A 27,692-nucleotide genomic window follows, 5' to 3' on the forward strand; every position below is an offset into this window, starting at 1 on the left:
CTCAAAAGCTACTCAATTTAATGTAATATGATGGATACATGATCATGCACAGAAAGGCATTTCCTTGTTGGATCTCAAAATGTCCTCTGGCTTTAAGGGAAGTCATACATCAAACCTGACAAACAGGTATATAGACCTACACTAAGAGCAGCTCAGTGGAGAAGAGATCATCTTTTCTAGATTTGAAGAAAAACGTTAAAAATAAAATGTAAAGATTCAGTTGCTTTTTAAAGTAAATGGATTGCGCTCATCCATCAGGAAAAGAAAGAATTTTAGCACACGCATATTATGTGTCATGAAAACAGAGAAGGAATATGAATAAAACTTTATTATTCAATATGATTCAAAACTATAAGATTATATAACATTGCATTATTTGAATCAGAAAATAAAGTTTGTACATGAATAGGACATGTTCTACAGTTTTACTGTATTGTTTTCAAATCTTCATCGAAAAAAAACAATGTAAAAAGATTATCACCACGACATGCAGGACTGTCTAACAGAATAATTAGACTGAACATAATGGCTGTTAATAGTTAAACCTTTGTACAGTACTTGTGCTTGGTACATCTGATTATTACTAACAGTGATAATAGATATATGTACATATTTTTTTTCATGGTCATAGTAAATTCTCTGATGAGTTCACGAGACAGGTCACATTGGTCTAATGCAGTTGATTCTTGTAACAGGAATAAAGGCCAAAAGGTTTTTCAAAGGAATACAAATGTCAATCAAGCAAATCCTCTATGGTTTGTCCTACACATACTCTCTCTGCGTGGAGGTGGACTTGACGGGGGCGAATTTAGGAGCATAGTTACGGTATTGCTCTTTGGGAGGACAGTTCCAGCACATAAGGCCTCCTCCTATCAGCAGCAGAGCAGCAGCGGCCCATCCGATGTACAGGGAGGCTCCAAGCTCGTACCTCTGGGACTGCAGAAGCATGGGGTTATAGAAGTTACTCACGATGGTATTGGCGGTCCAGGACACAGGGATGAGACAGAGCAGTCCTGAAACAATGAACAGGACTCCAGACAGAATGCAGGTCTTGGCTTTGGCTCGCTCCTCTTCAATGCAGTTGGTGCATTTAGCACCTGCAATAGCCAGGATCACTCCAACTATTCCAGCCAGGATGGAGATGATGATCATGGCGCGGGCTGCCTGCAGGTCCCGGGGCAGCGCCAGCATGGAATCATAGACTTTACACTGCATCTGCCCTGTGCTTTGCACAACACAGTTCATCCACATGCCCTGCCAGATGGTCTGAGCAGTGATGATGTTCGCCCCAATGAATGCAGTCACCTTCCACATGGGCAGAGCACACACCACCACTACCATCAGCCAACCGACAACAGACATACAGATGCCAATCATCTGAATCCCCTGGGACACCATCCTGCTGCTTTCTCTGCACACCCCTCAGAAAGTGATGAAAAAAACAGATTGGCAGTGAAGGTGTATTTATAGTAATTTGTGACAACAAGGGCCACATACATGAGGGCAGCCTGTCTCAGCCTCCATTGGGCAAAATCAGTTTACACACAAACAGACCCAGTGACCTGTGCCGCTGACTGAGCACAAGTACACGGCCTGAAGGTCACATAGAGTGAAGCACTAACAGCTACTGTCTATTCTTTGTGAATTTAATTATGTTTAAAACAAATGTCAAACTTGTAGAACATCCCTTTTGCTTGAGCTTTTGTGGAATTGCTTGACCACACCCTTTGCCTCAACAGAAACAGAAATCTATAAATGTTCTGGTTTGTTGATATTTTTGCAAAAAATAGTGATCATGCAAATTTGTCAAAGCTTTAAAAAACTAACCAAATGCCATTGGTTATATGCCGTTAACTAATTAGTTGGAGCCCGGAGGGGTCAGGCCTGAGGTCCCCCTAAAAGTTGTTTACACATCTGTTGAGCATGTAGTGATATTAAATAATGCCATCTCTTTGGGCAAATACCAAGAGATTCAAAAAGAGCTTCTTCCCCCAGACTATATGCCTCATGAACACAAAGGAGCTGTAGGTTTTCTTGCTTTTACAAAAATTTCCCAGCTATCTGAATTGTCATTTCACTGCTTGTTATTAACTCAGTTTTAGCATTGTATGAGACACATAAAGTATCTTTCCATCTACATGCATGAAAAATCCGTAATAATAATAATACATACACTCCAGGAAAAGTCATTTTTAAATTGAAAAATATGTTTATTTACAGCACAAACTTACAACAACCAATGTTGAAATAATGAAAATGACACAAAACACATTGAACAATGTTCATTTGAAATCTCTTCTCTGTCCAGAGTAACCGTTTGGGCGTGGCACTTGTTTTTTGCAGTGTCAATCTGAAAATTATGATGAAATGAAAACGGCACACATAGCAAATACATGAAATCTTTCCAGGCACTAAATGCATCGAGAGCACAGTGTGTGAAAAGCTTTTGCTCACACATAGTCCCGGGGAGCACTAGCACGGGAAGCAGAGTACTTGGCAGGGTAGTCATCCTTGGGAGGGCAGTTTGCACAGAGGAGCCCTCCACCGATCAGGAGCAAAGCTGAGGCGCCCCAGCCGATGAACAGGGCTGCCCCAAGCTCGTTCTTCTGTGCGCTTATCATCAGGGGGTTGTAGAACTCTCTGACCACGCTGTTGGCAGTCCAGCACACAGGCACCAGGCACAGGATCCCACTGATGATGAAGATTACTCCTGCCGCAATACACACTTTAGCCTTGGTTCCTTCATCCTCCACACAGTTGGTGCACTTTCCTCCAGCGATAGCCATCAGGATGCCGAAAATACCCACAAGGATGGAGATGATGGTGAGAGCGCGGGCCGCTTGTAGGTCCTGACCCAGAGCCAACATGGAGTCATAGACCTTACACTGCATCTGGCCTGTACTCTGAACCACACAAGTCATCCAGATGCCCTCCCATGTCGTTTGAGCAGTCACTATGTTCTGTCCAACAAAGGCTGTCACTCTCCATTGGGGTATAGCACAGGCTACAATGACTCCAATCCATCCAATAATAGCCAGGGCAATGCCCAGGATCTGAAAGCCAGCTGCCACCATGTCTTCAAGTCTTCTTGCTCAGTGAGGTGAAAATGTCCTAGATTTATGCTCAGTGTATTCCAGGGGTGCAAGTAAAAATGTGTTGTTGAGTTTGGAGTTGGTCTTTTATACTGTTAAAAAGGGCTGGGCTTTACTCAAACGTTGTCACATAATGTGACGTGATGAGAGCCCCCCTTGTTCCCAGGGAACGACATGCTTCATCATGTCAGCCAACTTTAGTCGTTAAGTGAATAACACACACTGAGTCAGGTTCAGCCACACCTTCAAATCTTTTTTATGCTTTTTTGCTTCTTTTCAGAAGTGTTAATGGTTAAGAACATTTATAAAATACAAGTTTGCTCATGTCAAGATGAAAAATGTTAACTAAACAATAAGTAAAGAAAGGTAGACAGCCATCAATTTTCCCAGTATCTGCAAGTCCGACATGAATGAAAATGATTCATGTTTTTTTGCTAGTTTGTATGTTTATGTATTGACCAAAACAAAACACTAATTTACCTGGACTCACATGCATATATTCTATTAGTCAGTGGCTACTTGACCAGTGCTTCTGTTTTATGCTGTCCCACAAATGCAGAAGTCTTTCCTTTGTTTTAAAAAGAACTTCCGCCGAGTGTTAACTGCTGACCTATACTGTATGACCTCGAAACTGTTTTCTGACCATTTTATCTGTTTGGATGTAGAGTCCTCATATACTGTTCAATATTTTTGTTAAAACATGAATTGTCTTCCTAAGCAAATGACCTAACTGCAACAAAGTGAAAACTTTTGAAGTCCAATATTAAGGGCTAAACATAAAACTGCAGTTCACTAATAATTTGAAAATAGTTTTTGTTTTTAAATATTTGTTTGTATAAAAAACGGAATTAGTTTGCATCCTGCATCACACTGAAGCTTACAATTAGTCTTTGAGTTCATTTATTTACGCTGAAACAACTTAGGTTTTACAGTCCAAAGCAAACTGGAAAAAATGCATCACAAATGCATGTAAGATGATATAGAAGCAAAAGTTGTTATGCCTACCTTGTGTCTGCTCTTCAGTCAGAAGCTGTGCAACTGCCTCCCATAAGCTCTACACCACTCTTGACTATTTTCTTCAATTGTCCAGCTTAGAAAACCATGAAGGGAGAGCTGATGAGGAGCTGGCAGAGAACATAACATGTCACTGATTCCAGCTGACTGCAGAAAACCAGCACAGGAGAGGGAGTCAGGCGGACAGGAGTATCAGATTGTCCCAAGCATGAATGGACACTGTGTTAAGAGTCCAGAAGTACTGTTAAGAACATAAAGCCTTTATTTTGTCCAGGTATAGCCAGTAAGCCACTCAGCAGTATCTGGGGAGATTGGGTTCCACACATGAGGAGTAGGAGATAAGGAGGAATTTGAGCAATTAAGTCTGTGAGGAAAGATGGATTTAGGCAGAGATTTGTCTAGTCCTTATTTGCCCTCCACAACCTAAAATAACTTTGCACAAAATAAAACACTTTTATGGAATATTCATCCACCACAGCGCCTGTCATCAACAATGAGCCCATAGGCCTCAAAAGGGCACCAACAAAACATGGTAAGAATGTAGGTTGTTATTTCTTTATGTAACTGGGATTTATTGAAATGTATTGATTACATGTCTTGAATACTTAGCAGGTCTGGGGTAGAAATTAACGTCTTTAATGATGTGCCTTTGTCGAAACTTTGTGCACAATGTAAATAATGAACATGCTCTTTGCTTCGCTGTCGATGTCAACTTGGGTAAAGTTATCAGTCTGCAAGTATTCACCAAGCTAACAAGTATTACAGTATTGTATATTATTTCATAGCCTATCAGCAATTTGCGTATTTTTATTGTAAAAAGCATAGGTCTGAAATTGCTGCTCACATTTCAATAGACAGGTGAATATGGCAGCAGGTGCAGGCTCTTTTAGGGAGCAAGTGCATGAGAAAATGCCACAGGCATCTCAGTGACAAGTGGCGGCAGGCTGAACGGAGACATGCCCAGGCAACTGCTAACGGCTCTACAGGTTCTAAATATTCACAGCCATGCCGTTTCTTTGTATTAGCTGAGTTGTTTGAGTGGTGTTGTTTTATTTTGATGACTTATGGGCAGCATAGGTCTGGTCTGAACCTGAAAATTGTGTAATCTGAGGCTGTGGTGTTTGGCACAGTCACAGTTTCAAGGGGTATTTTGGTAGTATCTGTGGAAGGTGAGTCATAGGTGAGGAGTATCACATGATGAAAACCGGAAACAGAAGGTTAAAGCATGAAAAGGCATTCAAAGAATCGCAGTTATTTTTCTTCTTTTTTTTTAAGGAAAGAAAAAAAGAAGCTTTCTCCTGCTTTACACATTTTGTAACCAATGATTTGAATTGCTCCCAACTTGAGAAATTCTGTTGCACACAGAAACTGGTTGAACTGGCTCGCACTCCCACTACAGCTTAGTACGTACTCACAAGTGGCAACATGTATAGGCTATAATATCAGACTACTATTAATCCCAAATTACACCTCAATACACAAAACAGCCAGAATATTGACAAAATATTTAACAAAATAATAACATTTCACCTTGTCAGTAAACCACAACCATGCATCTTAACATGTTTATCACTTTTCAATACAGCCCAATGGTCAACACACATGAATCAGTTACGCTTATTGACACCACCCACTGTTTGTGTCATTCTGCATATTTTTTACCATTTATTATGTGCATAATTTGATTTAATGCATTTTACAATGCAAGGTATTGTTCCTTTATTTTAATGTTAAAGAATGTGATTTAATCAAAACTTCCAGCAGATAATGTTATCATCTACATCAGTGGTTCTCGTGGTGGGGCGGGTCTATTTTCAGTGGGTTGCAGGGATTTGCTTAAAATTACTGTTGACCTGATGATGATGATGATATAGGCTACAGAAACACTCTCTGGCGCCCTCTGTTGCTCATCTACTTTAGATGAACGGACAGGTAGCTCCTTTCCCAACACCACTTCTCTCCTGAGATGCCAACTGTCCCTCTTTGCAGGACTTTGAAAGATTGCCAAATCTGACTTTTCTTTTTCAGTCTTGTGAGATGTGCGCATAGAAGTTTAAGTAAGAAGTTGGAGGATGGTTAATTTGACCCACTGACCTCTGATGACCCCTGATAATGAGTGGAGCAGACAAAGGCTACCTGTCATTGAACAACTCAATAACCCCTTATCTGTAAAAGAACATGTTTGTTTGAGGGCATTCAAACCCATGATGCTGTAAGAGATAATGAAAACAATGAGACAATAAAATGGTTATAAACCATTGTGTAATATGAGTTTAGGTACATGTCTATTATCATGTATGTTGTCATCATCTTATGTCATACTTATTATAACAATAAGTGCTATTTTATTGTGTTGCCAATTTGAATGTGTCATATACTCGCTATTTTTCTGTGTCCAATATGTTGGTCTTGTGTAATTATCCTTTGATTTTGAAATTTGTTGCAAAGACTGCATTTGGACACACAAGTCCAACATCCTCACTGGATGCAAACAGGATGCCAGCTGAGGCTGACTCCACCTTCAGTCTTAGCTTATAAAGAAGACTTTTCTCCCTCTCCTCTCTTAAGTCGATGAGGACTTGAGTCTGTGATCTGATATCTGTCCTTGGGAAGGACTGAAGCTGCTGCTGCTGCAGACAGAGGCCCCTTATACGCAGTGTCCTGGGAGGAAAGCTCTGCAGCAGCATGTACTCCACAGGTTTGGAGATCCTGGGCATAATCCTGGCAGTGGCTGGGTGGCTGGGCGTGATGGTGGCTTGTGGTTTGCCCATGTGGAGAGTGACAGCGTATATTGGACAGAACATCGTCATCTCTCAGGTGATCTGGGAGGGCCTCTGGATGAACTGCTCTGTGCAGAGCACAGGGCAGATGCACTGTAGGGTGCATGATTCCATGCTGGGGCTGCCGATGGACCTGCAGGCGGCTCGGGCTTTGGTGATTGTGTCGATGGTGCTGTCCATTGTTGGCATCTGTTTTTCTACGGCAGGGGCCAAGTGTACTAACTGCAGCCAGGACGTGAATGGTAAACCTCGGCTCATGGTGGCAGCAGGAGTGACTTTTATTGTGGCAGGACTTCTGATGCTAGTGGCTGTGTCCTGGACTGCACATGCCATCGTCATGGGGTTCTATGACCCCATGCTGGAAGAGACGGGAAAGAGGGAGTTTGGGAATGCTCTATACTTTGGTTGGGCAGCGTCCTGCCTGCTCATCCTCGGAGGCGCACTGCTCTGCTGCTCATGCCCCCCCAGGGCATCCCACGCACATAGCGGCTCAGTGCCTCCACGAGTGGACTACTCTGCCCTCAAGACCCTGACAGCCAAAGGGTACACAAAAAAAGACTATGTGTGAACAAGATACATTGGACTGCAACGTGACAACAAATGAAGCACTGAGAGCTTAAAGCATTTATTAAAAGGAGGACAGATACGAAATACATTTCCCTTTTGTCAAAGCCTAAACTTCCATTTGTCTTTCTAAAGTGTGCTGAAAACTAAACATCATCTGAAACTTTGATTCTTATCCAGCACACTACTGCAACCACAGATGGGAAGAATGTATCAATGACTGATGTGAATGAGTAGATATAAAATTAGAACCTAAAATTACAGCTAAGTAATCCAGTGTTATCTCACTGTAAATATTCATGTTTTTACATGTTTATAAAGGTAGGTTCACTAAAATCTCCCCTATGAATACAATTATTTGCATTAAAAACAATGTGACTATCTTTTGTCGCACTTTGTTTTCTACGTTTTTTTTTTTTTCAGTCGGATGTGTTGTAGGTATTTTAGCAATAACAGTTAGGTAGTGCTGCCTTTTTCATTTGAGTGTTCTATTTCAATGAAAAACACAGAAAACAATGGGTGGCTTGTTTAAAAGTACCTTCTAAGCTTCTATTATAAGTGAAACTGAGTCGGGGAGCCAACGAGAGGAAGCTCAAAGTGGTCTTACAAAAACAAAGACCTTTACTGATTCACCGGCTCCACTCCTGCGGGTACTCTTACATACAACTACAAAATCTTTTTTACACCAAACATTTTATTTGGTAGACACAGGGCTAATGATTAAATCAAGAGCTATATTATAGACAGTAAGCTGGAAAGCCCCAGGGGCCCATGTCCTGTCCTGTTTGTCTAGGAGAGCAGAAACGAAAGCAAAGTTATATCCTCTGTCAATTTGCAACCAATGAGTTATTGGACAGGAACGAATTACTCATGCGAAAAGCTAATTTGGTTTGATATGTGTGGAATTTTGACATTTTGATAGCACCTCCCCCCTCACACACACACACACACACGCACGCAAGCAAATAAAATATATAAGTAAATGAAATTTTCCATGTCATTTTTAGGTCAATGTTACGTGCGTACAGATTGTATTGGGCAAAGCTCTCAGTGTTGATTTACTCTGCAGGTACATTTCACAGACATTCCATTCCTTTAGCTGATAAAGGAGGGGGATACACTTGCACCAAGCTACGATGTACAATAGGATCTGCAGCAAACCCAAATAAAGAAGATGCACATACATTGTTTTCTTAACAGACCCCTAATTCCAGTGGCAAAACCAAATAACTTTTCTAACGCCATAGTGCCACTCAAACAAATGTTGCCACTCACTGTGTATTATCACTGAATGTGATATTATTTGTAACCCTATTTTCTTTTGCTTATGCGAGGCCATGTTGCAGAGGCAGCAGCATAAGCAGGGACTCCAAGAGAGAAACAAAAAAGTAAATGTTTAAATATGTTAGGGTCATATGCTGACTTGGCTAGACACACACACATTTTTGCATAAGAATGCTTGTGCTCATTATGAATACAGGGATAACTCACAGAAGTTTTTCACTGTTTCCTATGCTGTCAATCATTCACTTACTATCTTTGTGCTGTCTGTTAGGCAATAACCAAAGTTGACCTCAGATACTGGCCCTCTGTTTGCTCTCCCCTCACCCAAACAGGTGTATGAGCTACCAAGGCTCAGCAGGTTCAATCATTAAGCCATGGTTGCTAACATTCATTTCAACTCATCCTGGCCAATAACCAAGTGACTCCACCCTCAGCTTCACACTAAACGGACTCTCATATTAGCTGGAGATACACGAGTTAGGTCATCCCATACAAGCTCTCAATTGGATAACATAGACCTTCAACATGCCTTCTGCCGGACTAGAGATTCTTGGTGTTACCCTGGCTATTTTGGGATGGATCTCTGCCATTGTTTCATGTGCTTTACCCATGTGGAGAGTATCCGCATTCATCGGGGTGAACATAGTGACTGCTCAGATCACATGGGAGGGCATCTGGATGAACTGTGTGGTCCAGAGCACGGGCCAGATGCAGTGCAAAGTGCATGACTCCATGTTGGCTTTGAGTGGGGATCTTCAGGCTGCCCGTGCCCTCACTGTCATCTCTGTAGTTCTGGGGATTGTTGGTGTGATGGTGTCTATTATGGGGGCCAAGTGCACCAACTGTGTGGAAGAAGAAGCGGCAAAGGCCAGAGTGATGATAGCAGCAGGAGCATGCTTCATCATAGCTTCTCTGATGGAGCTGATCCCAGTGTCTTGGTCGGCACATACAATTATCGTGGAGTTCTACAACCCTGTCATACCTGAGGCGCAGAAGAGAGAGATTGGAGCAGCGCTGTATTTGGGATGGGCAGCCACTGCCTTCCTGCTGATTGGAGGCATCATCCTCTGCACCAGCTGCCCACCACAGACTGAGAAGAGATATGGACCTCCATCGAAAGTCATCTATTCTCAGACCCGCTCTGTGGCCCCCAGTTACCCCGAAAGGAGAGACTATGTGTGAGGACATGGAGCTTGGTTACTTGTTTTTTCTATTCTCATTCTAAAGTCTAGATTGAAAGACATTTTCAAGTCAGTTTAAGTAGTTGATGTTAATGCTTGTTTATTTTTTTTATTGGAAAAAGACAAATTTGTTCATTTGTTCTTTTTTGTTCATTTTAACTGTTTAACTTAAGTATCTCTTAACATATTTGTTCTTTTTGGACTTTTTCAATAAATGTAACAACACAAACACACACATTTGTGTTATTTTCTTGAAAGTCCTGATACAGAACCTTCACATTAACAGGTGCCCTAAAAGTGCATTCCTTGTTGCTTTCTCTGATGCCATTAGGCTGATGACGGGAAGTCTCAGTCTGCACGTTTCACCTGGCTGTCTCCCATATGCTCGCTCTGCACTGAGAAGAACCACTACTTTGTGTGCTCACCCACAGCACTGAACAATGGGCCTGTTTCATGGAGCAGGGAGACTGGGGAGGGAGACTGGGTTATCAGCTTCAGGTCACTGAGTGCTGAGGGGGAGGTGTCTCGAGAGATGGCCTCATCCCTCCAAAAATTCAAGGGCATTTTGAAGACAGACATGTCATTACAGGCATCAAAGGCTACTCTCCTGCGTACGGAAAGTAAACTAAACTTACAACATGAACACAGATGAATGTGAGTAACTTTATTATGTAAAAAGTTCAACTGCTAAAAAGGAGCATCAAATCATTCATAAACAAATCTTTTCGCTTGACCCATACCTGGGGTAGACCAGACGGACATGTTAAATGTCATTAAGTTACTTCACATTTAACACTAATCTTAGTAGATTGTTATAATCAATGTTGCCACCTAATTACAGGGGTAAGAACACTGCGTGCCTCCTTCACCGTTGGGCTGTCAAAGGCCTCTTTGTGGTCAGTCCTATTGTGAGAGAAACCTGTAAACTGATAGTTTTCTTCACAAGTCAGTAGGTCCTTCCTCCTGTGGTGAAGTCAGCTGCTGCGGGCTCCTCCTCTGCACCTGCCCTGCCTTATATACTCTGGATACTGTGGTCCTGGCAACATCCCCCTCACAGGTGTGACGCACATTTAGGAGCAGGAGACAAGTGCTATTCAGGATGTCGATAGGCCTGGAGTTGATAGGTATTTCTCTGTGCATTTTGGGATGGATTATTGCCATTGTTGCCTGTGCTCTTCCCATGTGGCGGGTAACGGCCTTCATTGGCAGCAACATAGTGACGGCTCAGATCATTTGGGAAGGTCTGTGGATGACCTGTGTAGTCCAGAGCACTGGACAGATGCAGTGTAAGGTGTACGACTCCATGCTAGCCCTGTCCCAAGATCTACAGGCTGCCCGGGCGCTCACGGTGATCTCCATTCTTCTTGCCATCCTAGCTGTGCTCATTGCCATTGCTGGAGCTAAGTGCACTAACTGTATTGATGACGAGGCGTCCAAAGCCAAAGTGGTGATCATATCTGGAGTATTTTTCATTGTGTCCGGAGTCATGCAGCTTATCCCTGTCTCCTGGTCAGCAAATACGATCATCAGGGATTTCTATAACCCCCTGCTGACGGACGCTCAGAGGAGAGAGCTGGGAGCTGCACTGTATATCGGATGGGCAGCGGCTGCGCTCCTGATCCTAGGAGGGGGACTGCTGTGCTGCTCATGCCCGCCACGAGAGACCAGGTACAACCCGTCCCGGATGGCCTACTCAGTGCCTCGGTCCGCAGGGGGGCCAGCGTTGGAGAGGAAAGACTACGTGTGAAAATGGACTATGAGAAAAAGACAGTGTTGAACATGAACTCTGGTGCAAAACAACTGAACGAAGACTCCACAGTGAAGGATGTTTGTGACCAAACTTTCTTGTTTTGTAACGACTAGATTTTGTTTTGAAAAAAAAAGAAAATACACCATCCTTATCATTTTTTTCCAATATGCACTAATTCTAAACATTTGTTTGCCAATTAATAATTTTAATGTGTAACCGACTCCTTTTTTGGCAATGTTTTGTACAAATGTCAAGTACAGTTAAACAAATGCATTGTCAGATAAATTTGCAGTACATGTGTTTTGTAAATACTTGTGTATACGTTTTATTCCTCATCTTTGAAGCTCATAAAAGTAAGCTTTGCTCTGTGTTCACAGTGATATTTCAAAGGATGTGTGTTTTTTAGTAAAAATGTGTGCATGTTTTTTAAATAAATGTTTTTTTTTTCCACAAATGTGTTTTTTTCCCCCGTCCTTCCCACAAATGACATGATGCACCAAAAAGGACTTACTCACACCAGCGTCAGTCACTAAAATGATGCATGTGCAATACACCGCACCTTTGTAAGATTATCCTGTCACCTAACGCCAGGTGCCACCTGACCGCGCGCTGACGATTTGACCACATCTGCTCTCAACAATTAGCCAAAAGATCAGTTACAGCACAGGTGACAAGTATGAGTCAGCCACGACTTACAGGAAATATTGTTTATGTTGTAGAGTCTTCACAAATAAGTTACTTTCATTAACCGACAAAATGTTCTTAGATAAAGTCAAGTAATGATTCTGAATGTTTGACGGCAGATGTAAAGAGGACAAACCAAATGGCATATATTGGATATCTGAAATGAATGACACGATTATCAAAGAACTTGCATGTTTATTATTTGCATGCCTATAAATTAAAAAGGTTACATGTGCACGTTGAATTAATAATAAATGTTCGAGTATGAAATATGGGTATATCACATTCCAGTCTCACTGTTTTTCCACACATCACACAGCTGAGACATGGAATGGAAATTGTAATTGTAGAATGCTTTCTGAAATAACTAAACTTATTCGTTGTTTTTAAGCAGAAAAAATAAATAGTACCCTAAAGGTGCTTGATTGATAAAACATTAGCCTACTATTACTTATTTATTCAACACAACTGCTACCACTGCATTAGGACAGCCTATAATCAGAAACCAATTATGTTAATACTACTACTACTACTACTACTACTACTACTACTACTACTACTACTACTACTACTACTACTACTACTACTACTACTACTACTACTACTACTACTACTACTGATCACTACTTTGATCATTTTGAAAAATGTTTCAAAGTAGCCTAAATGTGTGCATCACATTTCTATTATAGGCCTATTCTTTTTCATGACCATAGTAGGCTACATTCATTCATCTTGTTTTCATTCAGTGAAGAATCACAAAATGAAGTCATATTCAGTCTTATCCTCAGAGAGAGTAAGCCTGAACATTAGGTGCATCATTGACCACTTCAATGAGCATGGCATTTCCTGTTCCAGTGAGCGATCAAACACCCTCAGGCAGTTTGGCCTCAGTTAGAGAATAATCATTGATACAACATTTCACATACAAATAATGCATTGCAGAGTTATAAGGTCTCAGGATAATGTATATAGACATGATCTTCACAGTGGGATCGATAACTTTTCTTATGTAAAAAACATTGTTGAATAGAGAATTCCAAAGGATTGTATAAAAATGTGCTGAAGTCAGTGCTACTCTGGTCTGTTAGTGTTGGCCAAATGCTGATCACATGACCGATACTGGGGGATGTGAAGGGCACACCGGTTGCCTAGTACCTGAATCAAAGTTTATGTGTGGATGACCACACAGACTAATGTGTTCACTTGGGAGTTAGATACTCCTGCATTCTTTTTGAAAAACTCACATCTCTAAGGATGTTAGGCAAAGTCTTTTCAAATAACTGTAGACTAATTTTAAAAAGGTATTTAATATAAACTATAAACTGTTTCATTGCATATTTCTTGACTACTTAGTGAAACAAATCTCGATGAGGTTGAATAACTTCTGCTTCAGTGCCCAACATGCAAAACACACATCAAATATAATTTATCAGCATTTGCAACGCCATCTTGTGGCCATGTCGGGCCAGATCATAGAACTTGAAACCAACAAGCTTTACCTTTGCATTATACAACATTAGATCCAAATATGCAAAGGAATAAAAGTGACTGTGTGTACTTCTATACATTTCTAATCTGCAGGTTGCATATCCAGTTATTGTCTATTTAAATTTATTTTAACAGTCGGAGAGGGGGCCTTCAGTAAGCCCTTAAATGTATAGCAAGCAAAAGTGTAACTTAAGCAAAGATCAGTTTGCTGGCCTGTTTTTATTTTCACATCAATCTTAAAGACAACATAAAAACAAACAAAAACAAAAATAACTCACCAAAATTACCATTGCATTAAATTTCATTAAGTTGAAGAAAATAAAAAAAATCTAGGTAGCATCTGGTTGATTATTTTCAATGTTAGTACAGTAGAAAAAGTCTCAAAAAGTTCCCAACGGAAAATTTGTGCAGAAATATTCTGGATTTTCCTCTTCATAGATAATGGTCACAATCTCTCCATGATCTGATATAGCTGTATTTGATTGAAGGTAGGCCTAAAAACAAGCAAAAAAAGTTCACATATATTCAATATGTTCAAATAAATAAAAATAAAAAGAAGACCATTATAGCTCAACTTAGACAATTTGAAGTAAATAATGTTTACCCTTTCAAGAAGCTGCAATCTCTCCTCATACAGAAGATTGCTCTGCCTCAGATGGCCTACGGTTTTCTCCAGCCCCTGCAGTTGATCCAGGTGACTGTTGTGATGCTGCTGCAGAATCTTCACTTTTCTTTGCAGATCCACCACAGTGGCCTCCAACTGCTCCTTACTCGTACTGGTTTTGTGGTAACTGTTCAGATAAAGAAATACACTGTCGTTCAAGTTTGGGGTTGCTTAAAATGACGTTTTTTAAAGAAAAAAATAAATGTAATTAATCAGAAATACAGTCTAAGTTGTAGAGCTTTAACTGTGGAAAAGCAATGACTCAGTGGTTCATCCATCACAGATTTGCTCATCTAATATGCCAAAATGTCTACTTTATTGTGCTAATTTGTTCACTTGCTTATGAATAGATTGGTTATGATAAACTTTATGCATCACTTAGTGGTCAAAATGTTGTGCTGGAAGAGTCTGTGAAATTACACAATATACATGCGTGCAATTATATATTATACTAAATGAAAATACTGACCAGTGCTCCACTTGCTGCTGATGTTCAAAGCTGCTACTATCTAGTCTGATGTCATCATCCTCTTCCTCTTCAGTGTCAGGACTCTTATCTCCTTTTGAACTCTGAACATGCTTGGACACTATCGGCACAGTGGAGGTGATAGGCTGAGTACTCAATGCTGACGATAGAACAGTTTCCGGAACAAATGTCAGCTGAGGAGTCTGGCTGGATAATAGACTGGGTATGACCTCAAAGTAGGCTTTGTCTGGAGTTTGATCAACTTCAGTAACACTCGAAAAGTCAACTATGGCGCAGGTTAAATCCTCCATATCTGCTCCTTGTACATCAGTCTGTCCCGAGGAGGTTGAGCCATGTACGTCTTCAGATATGAACACTATTTCTGTGTTGTCTCCAACTATGCTAAAATCCTCAATAGCATGCAAAAATGTCACCTGTTGGTCTTTCAGTGTTGCCAGATTCATGTCCTGTTGAGATGGGTCTCGGTCTCCGAAAACACAAATCTGCTCAGACTGTAATATGCTTCCAAGTTGAGCACCAACAGCCTCTGTGACCAGGCCATGCCTTTTTATGCGTTGACTATTGCTTGCCTGACGCCGATTAAAGCTTTCATTTTCTCTCACCACTTTCTCTTTCTAGAACAGGAGAAAAACAATGTTAAAAGCAAATGAAAAATGGGTTTAGAACTGTGTTTGTAAATTTGCAATGTCAGCGCTTATTTATTGAAGAAATCAAATCTTTAAAAACACAGATGCGAATGACAATCTTTCAAATTGGGGGCATTAGCTTTAGCCTCTGGACAGCCCCTTTAAATGTTTGGTACTAGAAGGCATGGAACTTGGAGTAATTTCTCATGTATAAGCATTTTCATATTTTATGCTCACCAGAAATAGCGTTGGCACTGCTGTGTTCTTGAGGTAACGCACATCCCCGCAGACTTTAAAGTTTGAGGGTGCAAAATGTTGATGACAAATGTACTGATGTCGAGAGGGTGTCCATTTGTTGCGGCCCATGTTCCTCAACCACAGATCCAGTCTTTCAGGATCATGAAGAGGAAACCTGCACAAAGACATACGGTCCCTTACAACTTTTCCTTTTATTAAACTTAACCAAATAGAAACGTGTCTTTATATACCACAGAGTAGACTTCTTTTTTTTTTTTTAAACACACTCTATTACATTGTTTTTTTTATTGTCATATGATCTCCTAGTCGTCGTGGCCGTGATTGATCCTTGGAGATATGACTGAACAGAAGCTATATTAGACGGGAAAAAATATAATACATACTTATAGAAGCTCTTTTTGTCACCAGGTGCTGTCCAGCAGTTTGGTACCGAGCAGTTTTTTGGCATGTTGGAGAACTGCTGAAGATAATCCTAGGCTCGCTTCCCAACAAGGTGAAACATGGGTGAAACTCGTGCTGTGTTGTCAATACTGGCGCATAGTTGACGAAGAGCAATCAGCTGTTGACGGTAATGACGTCACTTATATGCGACACGACGTCCAAAACAAGTCACCCGTAATGTAATTTTCTTGCATGTTAACATTGAAAAAGACTGATTAATCGAGTCAGTCCTGCTAAAGGGACATTTCCCAACAAGAAATTTGATGTATCTCATTTACAAATTGATTTTGGATATTGTCTTAACAAGCAGGCATTCCCTGCCAATAGTCATGTTACGGTCTCCAACAAATTATTGTAATTTAAACCAAAGGTATCTAAATATGTAAAAATGTGTCCATTGCCCCACACACAAAAATTTCAGAGGGGATTTATTTATTTATTTATTTTTAAATGTAGTTTTGCTACATTTTTAATTATTAGGCTATTTTCAGGTTTTGGGTCGATTTGGTTTCTTAGTCTTAACATATAAAATTTCACTTGGAAGCAAACTACCTAATTTTCACAATAACATGTTTAGTTATTTCACTGAATCAATGTTTCTCCATAGTTTTATTTGGGAAATTGTAATTTCAAGAGCCATTTTCTCAAAATGCATTTTTTTTACAACGATATTGCCACATCAGTAGCTCTTACAGACTTCAGATTTTCCTGTCTTGGACTTTTCAGAGGGATTTTTCAATATTTAATCCCTAGCCTGATTTATTCAGTTTTGAATTACAAATTTCAATTTTTATTTCAAAACTTTACTTTGTACAATTTTGTAAAATAAAAACATACATTTAAACCGGGCTTAATCCAGTATTCAGATTTTGTCCCGGAAAATATGGGACATTTTGGACATTTTTAGGAATAAAAGGCCTTAATTTTATATGGAAACATAAAATGACAAAAAACTTGAAATACATTTTTTTCTCATATTGATGTCACTAATCTACAGCAAAAGATTCAAAACTGACATCTCTAAAGCTTGAGAATTCGCCTTGTTTTCTGCTGTTCAAAGCTCAATTAATCAGGCGGGGAATTAGATATAAAAAAATCCTCTGGCTTCCTCCGGGTACTCTGGTTTCCCCTACCACTAAAAACATGTCCAATAAGGCGAGGATGAATGAGGGTGTGTCTGAAAGTCTGTGTGTGGGACAATGGATGCAAATAGTTCAAGGCTACAATCCGGTTTAGCCTGTTCACATACATGAGTCCCATGTATGTTCATTAACATGCACTGTCCCAAACAAATACACAAACAAACTCTGAGAAACTAGATTCATAACCTGCGGAGGGAGAATGGGGAGTCTTTGTAGTTCTAAGTTCTAGCGACCTAACTCACCTGAGTTTCAGTCTGAACGGCCCTAGCAGTGATCAGCTGAGTGTAGGGTTGTTCAGATTAAAACTCAGGTGGGAGTTAGGTTAAGACTTATAACTGCAAAGGCTTATAACTGCAAAGATGTTAACCCCCAGGTGAGAGTAGCATTAACAGAGGGGAGGGACTTTGTCAATCTAAACTCCTCCTCATGGTCTACAGTGGCGAATTTCACACATTTCTGCCTAAATTGGTGAAATGTGGTCTGATCTTCATCAAAATCATAAGAATGAACAAACAGTGTCTGCTTTAACTAATACCATCCAAACATTTACATTGTATCATATTTTTATGGGCCATAACATGTAAACGGCGTGGAATAAGTAAGTACACCGCCTGAATCTCACTGAATATCAGCAGTTTTGTAAAAAGAAATGGTCCAAGATTCATCCTGATCGTTGTGAACGTCTAATTTGCAAATACAGAAAAGCAGTTAAGGGTCAGCCAGCTATTTAGCCTACTACAGGGGTTCACTCACTAATTCCATGCATCTTGGTTTTTTTTGCAAAATATCGTAATAAACTTGTGAATACATTTTTCTATTGATGATAGATGTTGATTTAAGCTACTGTACATGGATTCAGCAAGTTAACCTCTTAACCCTCACCTGAACTGAGCACATTTTCTTCAGTTTGGAGATTCAAAACCTAGATAACGCAAATCTAAAAGCTTCATGAAAAAAAGCATAAAAATAAGGATGAAAACGAGGATGAAAACGCAAAAGCCACAAAAGACCAACAAAAAAAGCAAGAAACATGGAAAAGCAACACAATAAACAAGCGACAAAAAACATGACACAAACAAGGATGAAAACTGAGGCCTGGAATCGATTTTTTTTTTTTAAATAACAAATTAATCGCAAATCTAAATTTAAATTAATCGCGATTAATTATTGCTATTATGAAATGCCTAAAGTCACCAGTCTAGAATTGGCTTAAAAGGCAAAAACATCTCTCAGCTCAAAGCTTGAGTGAACTGGGAAGGCCTCCAACAGGCGGGATGTATCTGGATATATCTCTTGTGACGTCACACGTAATATCTCGGTACTGTAGAATCGATTAGTCATCTTTTAATGTTCTTACAAGTATTTTGGAACGACATCAATCTGTTTGTGAATAGAATAGATTTGCAACTCAACCTTAAAGATATTTTATTTAAAGAATCTCCCCCAAATAAACTTTTTATTTTGAATTTAATAATGGCCAAGTATCATATCCATACTAGGCTACCTCAACCAAAAAACAAAGCTTGTTGTATTTGAATCACTAGCCAAAGCCCTGAAGACCAAGTTGTATGTAACGAATTTGCACTGTAAAACTATTTTTGTGTTATGTATTTTTTTTACACTGAAAACTGAAGTCTTGCACACCTGAGCCTCAAGCTTTTTCAATAAGAAAATTAAAAAAAAACATCAATAGACGTTGGTCTGCTTCAGTGATTTTATTGATTTATTTATTTTAAATAAAGTAAATACATAAAATATTGTATTTTAAGCAAAATGTGATATTTTTAACCATTTGCAAATGTAACCTAATTGATAAGTCAAATTGATGTTCTTATACTTGCGTTTAATAGTGGTCTTCCTCCACATTCCTGCATGGCTATGTTGCTAGGCTCATATCAATCATATATAAGTACACCGTACAACTGACGCTTAACAGAAATGTTTAACTTAACACAAGTTTAATTACTTGATATTTTTTATTCAACAATCCCCCACCCAATACACAGAATCTTTAAATGATACAGTATATATACATACACAACAGTGTATTTTTTTTATCTAAAAAGAGGGCCATTGAACAATGCACTGTGCGTTTCAAGACAGGGATGCATCGTGGACGTTTATGTACTGAAGAAATCCACATGAGCTAAACAGTAATCAAACATGTATTGTAGGCTGGAGTGCCATCAGAGTTTTCTAGACTAAAGCTAGTTAACAGAATGGACTGTGCGGGAGCTGCCTGGTGAGGGGCACAATTATGTATAATGATGACGTTTATGAAGAGCAGCAGTACCTTCCAAATCAGGAAGCAGTGCAGCAGTGCAAATCAAACATTACCAGCTTCAAAGCTCACCCAGTAAACACTACTAATGGCAGACAGCACCTTGTGTGGAATCATTTGTTTGACTTTTACAATATCTCAGAACATAGTCATAAATGCTAACAACAAAATAAAAGTCACATACTGTAGGATGGTTTGAATTTGAACACAGGTAACCATTTTAAATTGTTTGGGTGACAGTACTCTAGGCTTCAGCTACCCCCTGCTAAAAACAATCACTTTCAACTCAGATCTTTGGTACATGACAGCTGGTTCATTTACCTACTGATGGTACTCATGACAGATGCATAATTCAAATATTAATTTTCCAGTTGTAACCAATAATATAAAATAACATATCAAGTGGTCTAAGAGATTGCTTCCATGTGAATTGCAATATTTTTGCATTAAAGAAAGTGATCTCTTAGTCCAAGCAAGAAACAACAGTATCTCTGGGCACTGAAAGGAGTGAAGTGGCTGGGATGGTTCGTGATGGAAGGACAAACTACATCATCCCCAACTGCATTAATGTGTTGGCGTATGCCATGGGCTTGACATTCGGATGAGGCTGTAAGGAAACATTGTTTTTTCTAATTAGTACACGTCTAAGAGATAATGAGGTAAATATTTGCACAGATGCTACGATCTAAATACTCTTCTGCACACTCTAAAAAATAGCTGCAATATTTTAATTCTTTATAATATATACAAACCACAGCAGTGAACTGGTGAAACTCTGGCTTGAGATCAGATCCCCTGAGATGGATATAAGCTCCTTTGTTTCCCATCTGATCACTGCAGAACACAAATGAATGCTATAAGAAAGCATCTTTGCCAAAACATTGAGAAGGTTGCCTACCAAAAGTTTTACCCACCAGTAGTTGGGTGCAGAAAACACGGTGATGCACTTTCCTGAGTGAGTGACTTCGTAGCCCTCAGTCTTGACTTCATGACTGCGTACAATGTAGTCCAAGTTGTTCTGTTCCAGAAAGCGCTCCGTGACGTCTGGTCCAAATTGGCAGCTAACTCCTCGCTTACTGATTGACCTGCCATTCTGCACAATACACAAATGTAAGAGTTCAAGAATGTTAATTTAAATTAAATTTTCTACAGATCCAAACAATGTTGATTTATATGTTTATACTGTACCTGTGGTTGTGGGTCTGACCAAAGGAGATCGCACATGGGCCCTGTAGACATATGTACAAACAGTATGGTTTAATACAGTAGTTTTTGCAATAATAAACAATTCTAACTACTATAAATTTAATAAATGCTATAATAGTACCTGAATCTGGTGGTTGTCTGTTTCGCTCAATTTTCCTGATGTCTTCCAATGTCACTCCATCTTCACTGAAGAGCCCTCCATGCATTACCTTTCACAATATATATTGTGTATTCAACAACTGCCTTGAATATTGTGATTGTGATTTCAAGCCATATGTCTTTTCCTAAATTGTGTCAAAAATACTGAAACAACCAAAGACCAAAACTAAATTAAAGGGACTATACGGAGTTTAAAAATGTTACTAAGTATTTTCCTCCCCCTACATGTTCCAGCAATGTCCTAATGTGTAGAATGAGACCATTCACCACAACTGCCTCTAAAATCCTGCACTGTCACTTAAAAAGTTGTTGTGCCGCCATGCACGAGCTTAAAATAGAACCCGCAGTTACACGCAACACCTGAGGTGGCAGTAAGCATAAAATGACCAACTTTTATCTGGCCCCTTTAAACTGAACTTTGCACATATTTAAGTAACGATGCGTTTTTGTTTCATGCTGCTCAGATGGAAGATCTCAGTGATTTGTCTATATATTGTAATGTGGCTTCTTGTGATATGGATTTTGCGTCACCTAATATTACGATGACAATAATATGTTGTGCAGCCCTTTTAATTATATTTATTGCTTAAAACAATTAACTTTGAATATATATTCCATATATTGACAACAATACATGTCACAAAGAAAACGCTAAAAATACTCAATAAATAAGATTTGATGCAAATAATAATATATCCGAGTTTGTGTGCTTACCAATACTTTGTTGTTGATACACTGTGCAAGAGGCAGCCACTGGAAGACCTCACTGAAGAGCTGGAACATCTGGGCTGTGTACTTGGCCTTGACCTCACCTTCAAAACCATACATCTGGTTCATGTTGTCGGTCTCGTGGTTACCTACAGGGGAATATTTTGATTGATGTTCACTAAATCACACATTTGTTCATTTCTGTTGGCAAGCAATTATAATTGACACATACTGAATATTTGGAGCAGACAACTACTCACCTCTCAGCAAGTGAAAGTTGTCAGGATAGAGAAGCTTAAAGCCAAAAAGTGTTAAAATTACTTCAAGTGAAAAAGATCCACGATCTACAAAGTCACCATTGAACAGCTGCAGTTTGTAGTTAAGAAATAGATAAGTTTGAGTTGTTTATGCTCAGTTCCAATAACTTACGTAAAACACAATACATGTAAAACAGACTATTGTTTAAAGGATACATATGGGTTGGTCTCTGATGGTAAGCCATTCAATGTAAAGATGTTGAGAAGATCATAGTATTGCCCATGGGTGTCACCACAAATGGTTATTTTATCTGACTGTGAAGATGAACATTTTGATATCATTAATTTGTTTTCATATAAAAATGCAATAAAAATATTGTTTTAAACACAAGTTGTCACCTCTTTTAATGTGATTTCAACAAGACTTGGTAGCGTTGACAAAACATCTTTGACTTGCACCAAAATCTGAAACAATATTGTTTAACTTTAGTTGGTGTGAATAATATACTACAATGATAAATAGTATGAATCTTACTTGATATGCACACTTTCTATGTATTTTCTTCTGGTCTTTGAACCAATCCATCAACTCTTTCATGAATGTCAAAGTGACATTCCCATCATCAAGTTTGGGTCCCACATAATCATCCTCAATGGCTGCAACAAGTAATAGCATAGAAAAGGGATAAACGCATTGTACAGAAATAGAGTTGTCTGTAAGGACATAAGGAACTTACTCATGTTTTCGATGTCCAGAGAATCAACCACTGATTTTTTCGTCTCATCGCTGGCAATGGCCCTCTCAAAAGCTTTCTGCTTGACAATTTTGTTACATTCCTGGTACTTCATTCTTGCATCTTTGTCATTTGGTCGGACTCTCACAACCTACGAGGAGAAAAACAGTTTATTATAACATGAATATTTTTAAATGGGGCTATAGTCTTAAATCAAATTCTGAACTAACTCACTAGTCAAGAATATTGCCATGATGCTTCATGGTGCTGGTTTCATTTATAAAAAAAATATTTATAAAGTACTATAACATAAATTGTCAAAACAAAACCTCATAATAATTACAAATGCAGGGTGAAGACCAAACATTAAGATGTAAACACAGTCTCTGGTCTTACAAAGGTCAAAGGTGAATGTATAAAAGTGAAACTGGATCTTTTTTTTCATTAATTCTAAAGTTGTCCATAAAATAAATGTTGTAAAGAGATAAACAAAACAAATTTGCGTCCAGAAGATACCACATTCTTCATTTGCAAATACAAATACCTATATGCTTGTGATTTCTTTCTTATGAATACAAATCACAGTTGATGTATTGATCCTTCTTCTGTGAGGATACACATTTTCAGCTGTGAAATAAATGTCAATAATACAAACTGAGTGGGGATGGGCCAAAATCAAATTGCCACGAGATTGCCTGTACTTAGTAATATGGTGGTATTTTCTTGATTTGTACTAGTGGCATCAAAGATATATGGAAGCTATATGGAAGTTTCCACCATTTAAAAAACAGTTTTTAGAGTCATAAATCTGAGTTTTACACTTCTGAGTTTAGATGTATAAGTATAAAGTTCAGAAAAGGTTTTAAATAATAATAATAATTTAGTTTTTTAAATGTATACTTTTAGATTTAAACTCAAAATTAGAAGTTTAAAACTACTTTATGTTTTAAATCTATGACTTTAAAAAATTCAGAATCTCAGGCTTGTTGATTGCAGCTTGGGCAGCTGTTTGCCCAGAAAAAGCCGTCCAAGAAATAATGATAAATGAAAGTCAAGTTCTTCAGTGTGAAAGCCGATACACACTTGACAACAGTTTACAATTTTTGTTTTGTTTTTTTCCCTCATTTTACTCACCTTTCAGGCAGCTGCGATCTAGCATGCAAAAGCAGTAACTTAAGTGACAACACACTCTGAGACCTCTCAGTTTAGCCAGGTAGGGCTGAAACAACTAATCGATTAATCGACAACTAATCGATTACTAAAATAGTTGTCAACTATTTCAGTAATCGATTAATCGTTTTCTAGTAAACACAGACTAAAGTAGAGCAAAAAAGACATGAAAATTATGTATTTTGGATGAAAACCTACTTTGTTTTTAAAGTTAGAGTCTGCAGTGTTTTGTACATTGTAAATTTCATAAATATCTGTCTTTGCCTCGTCCAATCAGAAAGCAGAATTAGCACAAAGAGCCTCCTACAAATGTTTACTTTAAGTTTACTCCATCAACATGTCCTCAAGCGGCGCCACTTTAGCTCTATGTGATAAAAAAATGGAAAAAATAAAATTTCCATGCACCTTTCACAGCCAAGCGATTAATCGATTAATCGTAAAAATAATCGGTCGATTAATCGATTACCAAAATAATCGTTAGTTGCAGCCCTATAGCCAGGTCTCGCTTATTAGCTCTAAAACACAGCCAGACCCAACACTCCCCGTGGCCCAACCCACCTCGCTCTCCCCTATACTTCGCTAAGGTGAGCTGGCAAAAGCAGGAACCGAAAAAAAAGACAAAGAAAAAAAAAGTTACCTGTTGGGTCCAGGAAGGACAGCGTTAAGGGAAGTTACTTGTTGTTTCACCTCAAATAAAGGATTTTTTTAATGTAACAAATTAACATTATTGTTGTTTTCTGCTTCTAGATGGCGAATATTTTAGCATACGTATCGAAAAAAGTATCGATCAGGTATCGGTATTGTAAACCAAGTATCGTTAAAGTACCGGTGTCGAAAAAACTTTTTTTTAAAAGGTGCCCAGTCCTACTGACTAGTGTTTAACTGAGCTAATCATTTAAATTTGGAGTAAGTTCAAGTTCACGTTCACGTTCAATGTTCTTAAGCTAGAATTTATAGTTGGCATTTCTCTCAAAATTATGCTACACCAAGGACAATGACAGCTCATACTAAACTCCCAAAAATAGCAAAGTTTAACTAAAAAGCTCACATTAAACGATAAATAAACAATTAAGCTGATTTCAGGTCAGGTGGATGTCGGGAAGCTTATTTTGACTCGAGTTCCCCAGTTATTTTCCAATTTATCTAATTTTACAAATCATGTCAAAATCTTGTCTTGTTCTCTTGAACCTAATCTTGTGCCTCATCTCATGGGATTTGTGTCTCAGCCCACCCCAATACTCACTGCTGAGTTGCGTTCTGGCTACACTCGAAAGTACCTTTATAGCTGGTGCAGATCCTTCTCACTTTTATATGCATGTTACAAGAGAGGGCATAAGAAATCTTACCGTTTCATAGTCTTTGAGCGCAGCCTTAAACTTCCCTAGTGCCATATTAGATGTGGCACGCCGGTAGTATCCCTTTATGTAGTTTTTGTCTATCTCCAGGGCCTTTGTGGCATCAGCCAAGGCGTAGCCATAGCATTCTGTGCGTAGGTACGCCAAACTTCGATTGCTGTAGTAGATGGCGTTGGATGGATTGAGCTCCAAAGCCTCTGTGTAGTACTTGATTGCATTTTCATAGTCTTTCTCTGTAAAGGGTTGAGATAAATTAATAACAATAAATAAACAACACAAGGATCTCTAAATAGGGAACATGCTCTGGATTTGTGACTAAATCACGTTTTGTCCGTCACTGACTTCGGGATTAAAACTTTGTTACAGTCTCAACACATTGTTCTATTGAGCATCATATATACATTTTCTACTGTTCATGATAATATGTCAGAGAAGAAATTGCAATGCAATGAATTTATGTTAAATTTGAACGTGTATCCTCTTCATCTTCCTCTCATCACTAATCTGACTAATATGTTAAGAAACCAAAGGATACCAAACATTAAATATAAACCACGTTGAACAGAATGAAAGAGAATGACAGGTTTACAGGGCGAATACAAACAATGCATGGCTCTAAGTATAAGACTATAATTTCAGCGTGACAGCATGGACTGATCCTTCATGATGAAGCCGACATGCGGCTAATCGCCGTGTAGCCAAGCCGGGCAACACAGTTCGCAGCAATGTGACTGAATGAATCGGAATGAATAAGCTGCGGGGTTAGCATGCTGTAGCTTAGCCATATATGAGCGTATGTGTCCAGTTGTACGGATATAATATCGTTCTTTTGTTTACCATCTTGGTTGGCTACAAAGCCTGGCCTAAAACGGCGAAGTGTCTACAAATATATTTACCTTTAAAGTACTTATTCGCCTTCTCCTTGAGTAGCTCAGCATCATTACTTCCCTCCGCCATCTTCTTGACACTGCCGTTTTACGATCTGCGCACGATAGACAGAATTGTCGCAAAAGGTCGTAGAGTCACTCAATTGCTCAATTCCCTTGTGCACAGAAGTCTGGGTGGGCTCTCAGTTGTCCATCTTCAATGAAGTTTACTAAGTCAACTTCAGTACTCTGTTGTTGAGGTGTTGAACGTTTCGCCTCTCATCCAAAAGCCATTTGACTCAAGAACCTTTATTGAAGACTTGTGCACGGAAGTTCATCATCTTAATAAGAAAGAGCTTGACTTTAGTCCACCAGTCATCAGTGATATCACTGATAGTTGAGTAGTTGAGTTTTTGCTGCTGTAGCCAGAGGTTTTTGGTCTCATCTTATGGTTTTAAATGGTCTAACGTTATCTGGACGTCAAAATGCATAATAGGTTTAAAATAAATGGCTGAAAAATTATAGAAAGAACAATGGTGTGCCAACAATATACTGTAGACTACTTCACTTGTTGAAATGGACAACGGGTAAGGCTTATATGTCGAGTGATATCATTCGATGACCAGCAGATGTCAGCCTATATTCACTGTTTGTTTAGGCCACTTCGCCCATCAACTTGTTTGTGTTTTAGATGTATTATTACCATCATTATAGCCCAGAATAATTAGCATCTTTTGTATTGTATAATTCATAAGAATCTTCAGTTGAGATGCCTTTTGTTTCTCCTTTTGTGAAACTTGTGTTTGGGTCGTTACAGATGGCTTGAGGTGATGGAAGGTTCACATTAAGTATCAACCACAGAATGCTGCTGTGACCACAAGTATGTCAGTATGAGTATCTTTACACGGTCTTTACATGGAGTGCATTATATCATGCATATCTCACACATCAAAGAGCAATGTCAGAACACATTACAGACATTTTAAATAGCCTACTTCCCCTTTTGCCTTCTCCATGTCTCTGGGAAACCTGACTTTCTAAAACGGTCTGAGACAAAATATATTATAGGTGAAATCAAGTCCTAAAATAGAAATATTGTGGTTCAGTGGGCGTTAGACTGTTTGTGTTTGAGGTTTTACAAATGAAGAGACATTTCGAAGTAGAGTGTGACACAAAAGAGACAGTCCAGTCTGTAGCACTGACTCATATAGAGTAAGAGGTCGGACAGCCTAGTGACTCATCTGTGTTGAGCAAAAATTAACCCCAAGTGTGAGTTCACTTTCCCCTCAAAAGTTTACCTTTGGCTAGAGCCCTTATCTGAGCCATAACTGATTTAGACTGGTAAAACAACCATAGGCCTACACGAAAGTGTAAACGCAGACAGTGAGTGGGAGAGACATTGTGGGGGAGACGAGAGGCATTGCTGTTCTCTTGGGTCCATGGTGCAGCAGTGTGGGCTTTGGAAGAGGTCCTGAGAAAGTTATGACATACACAAATGGAC

At 39.1% G+C, this 27,692-nt stretch overlaps 7 protein-coding genes across 7 annotated transcripts; 3 read left to right on the plus strand and 4 right to left on the minus strand.

Moving 5' to 3' along the window:
- Positions 1 to 712: 712 nt before the first annotated feature.
- Positions 713 to 1,473, minus strand: LOC306983191 (claudin-4-like). Its single transcript, XM_079582964.1, has one exon. The coding sequence runs from the start codon at positions 1,396 to 1,398 to the stop codon at positions 763 to 765; it is 636 nt and encodes a 211-aa protein (XP_079439090.1). The 5' UTR covers positions 1,399 to 1,473; the 3' UTR covers positions 713 to 762.
- A 724-nt stretch (positions 1,474 to 2,197) lies between these two features.
- On the minus strand, positions 2,198 to 3,133 carry cldna (claudin a). Its single transcript, XM_079551226.1, has one exon. The coding sequence runs from the start codon at positions 3,072 to 3,074 to the stop codon at positions 2,451 to 2,453; it is 624 nt and encodes a 207-aa protein (XP_079407352.1). The 5' UTR covers positions 3,075 to 3,133; the 3' UTR covers positions 2,198 to 2,450.
- A 3,496-nt stretch (positions 3,134 to 6,629) lies between these two features.
- On the plus strand, positions 6,630 to 7,501 carry LOC306979923 (claudin-4). Its single transcript, XM_079579088.1, has one exon. The coding sequence runs from the start codon at positions 6,792 to 6,794 to the stop codon at positions 7,452 to 7,454; it is 663 nt and encodes a 220-aa protein (XP_079435214.1). The 5' UTR covers positions 6,630 to 6,791; the 3' UTR covers positions 7,455 to 7,501.
- A 1,434-nt stretch (positions 7,502 to 8,935) lies between these two features.
- LOC306979929 (claudin-3-like) lies at positions 8,936 to 9,916 on the plus strand (the record flags this gene model as incomplete). The annotated part of the gene is made up of 1 exon (XM_079579105.1): positions 8,936 to 9,916. The coding sequence occupies exon 1, from the start codon at positions 9,260 to 9,262 to the stop codon at positions 9,914 to 9,916; it is 657 nt and encodes a 218-aa protein (XP_079435231.1). The 5' UTR covers positions 8,936 to 9,259.
- Positions 9,917 to 10,803: 887 nt separating this feature from the next.
- LOC306979934 (claudin-3-like) lies at positions 10,804 to 11,719 on the plus strand. Its single transcript, XM_079579116.1, has one exon. The coding sequence runs from the start codon at positions 11,015 to 11,017 to the stop codon at positions 11,660 to 11,662; it is 648 nt and encodes a 215-aa protein (XP_079435242.1). The 5' UTR covers positions 10,804 to 11,014; the 3' UTR covers positions 11,663 to 11,719.
- Positions 11,720 to 13,687: 1,968 nt separating this feature from the next.
- Positions 13,688 to 16,401, minus strand: LOC306966437 (THAP domain-containing protein 5-like). The gene is made up of 5 exons (XM_079561203.1): positions 16,256 to 16,401; positions 15,852 to 16,026; positions 14,971 to 15,602; positions 14,442 to 14,628; positions 13,688 to 14,331 (listed from the first exon to the last, which is right to left on the minus strand). The coding sequence occupies exons 1-5, from the start codon at positions 16,318 to 16,320 to the stop codon at positions 14,218 to 14,220; spliced, it is 1,173 nt and encodes a 390-aa protein (XP_079417329.1). The 5' UTR covers positions 16,321 to 16,401; the 3' UTR covers positions 13,688 to 14,217.
- Positions 16,402 to 19,364: 2,963 nt separating this feature from the next.
- On the minus strand, positions 19,365 to 26,345 carry ppp5c (protein phosphatase 5, catalytic subunit). Its single transcript, XM_079569846.1, has 13 exons — positions 26,222 to 26,345; positions 25,317 to 25,558; positions 22,804 to 22,951; positions 22,602 to 22,723; positions 22,466 to 22,531; positions 22,283 to 22,381; positions 22,070 to 22,175; positions 21,816 to 21,958; positions 21,064 to 21,151; positions 20,925 to 20,965; positions 20,651 to 20,829; positions 20,489 to 20,570; positions 19,365 to 20,343 (listed from the first exon to the last, which is right to left on the minus strand). The coding sequence occupies exons 1-13, from the start codon at positions 26,280 to 26,282 to the stop codon at positions 20,281 to 20,283; spliced, it is 1,440 nt and encodes a 479-aa protein (XP_079425972.1). The 5' UTR covers positions 26,283 to 26,345; the 3' UTR covers positions 19,365 to 20,280.
- Positions 26,346 to 27,692: the final 1,347 nt, after the last annotated feature.

This window comes from Gobius niger, assembly GCF_951799975.1.
Source record: "Gobius niger genome assembly, chromosome: 1".
In the NCBI taxonomy this organism is placed as follows: domain Eukaryota; kingdom Metazoa; phylum Chordata; class Actinopteri; order Gobiiformes; family Gobiidae; genus Gobius; species Gobius niger.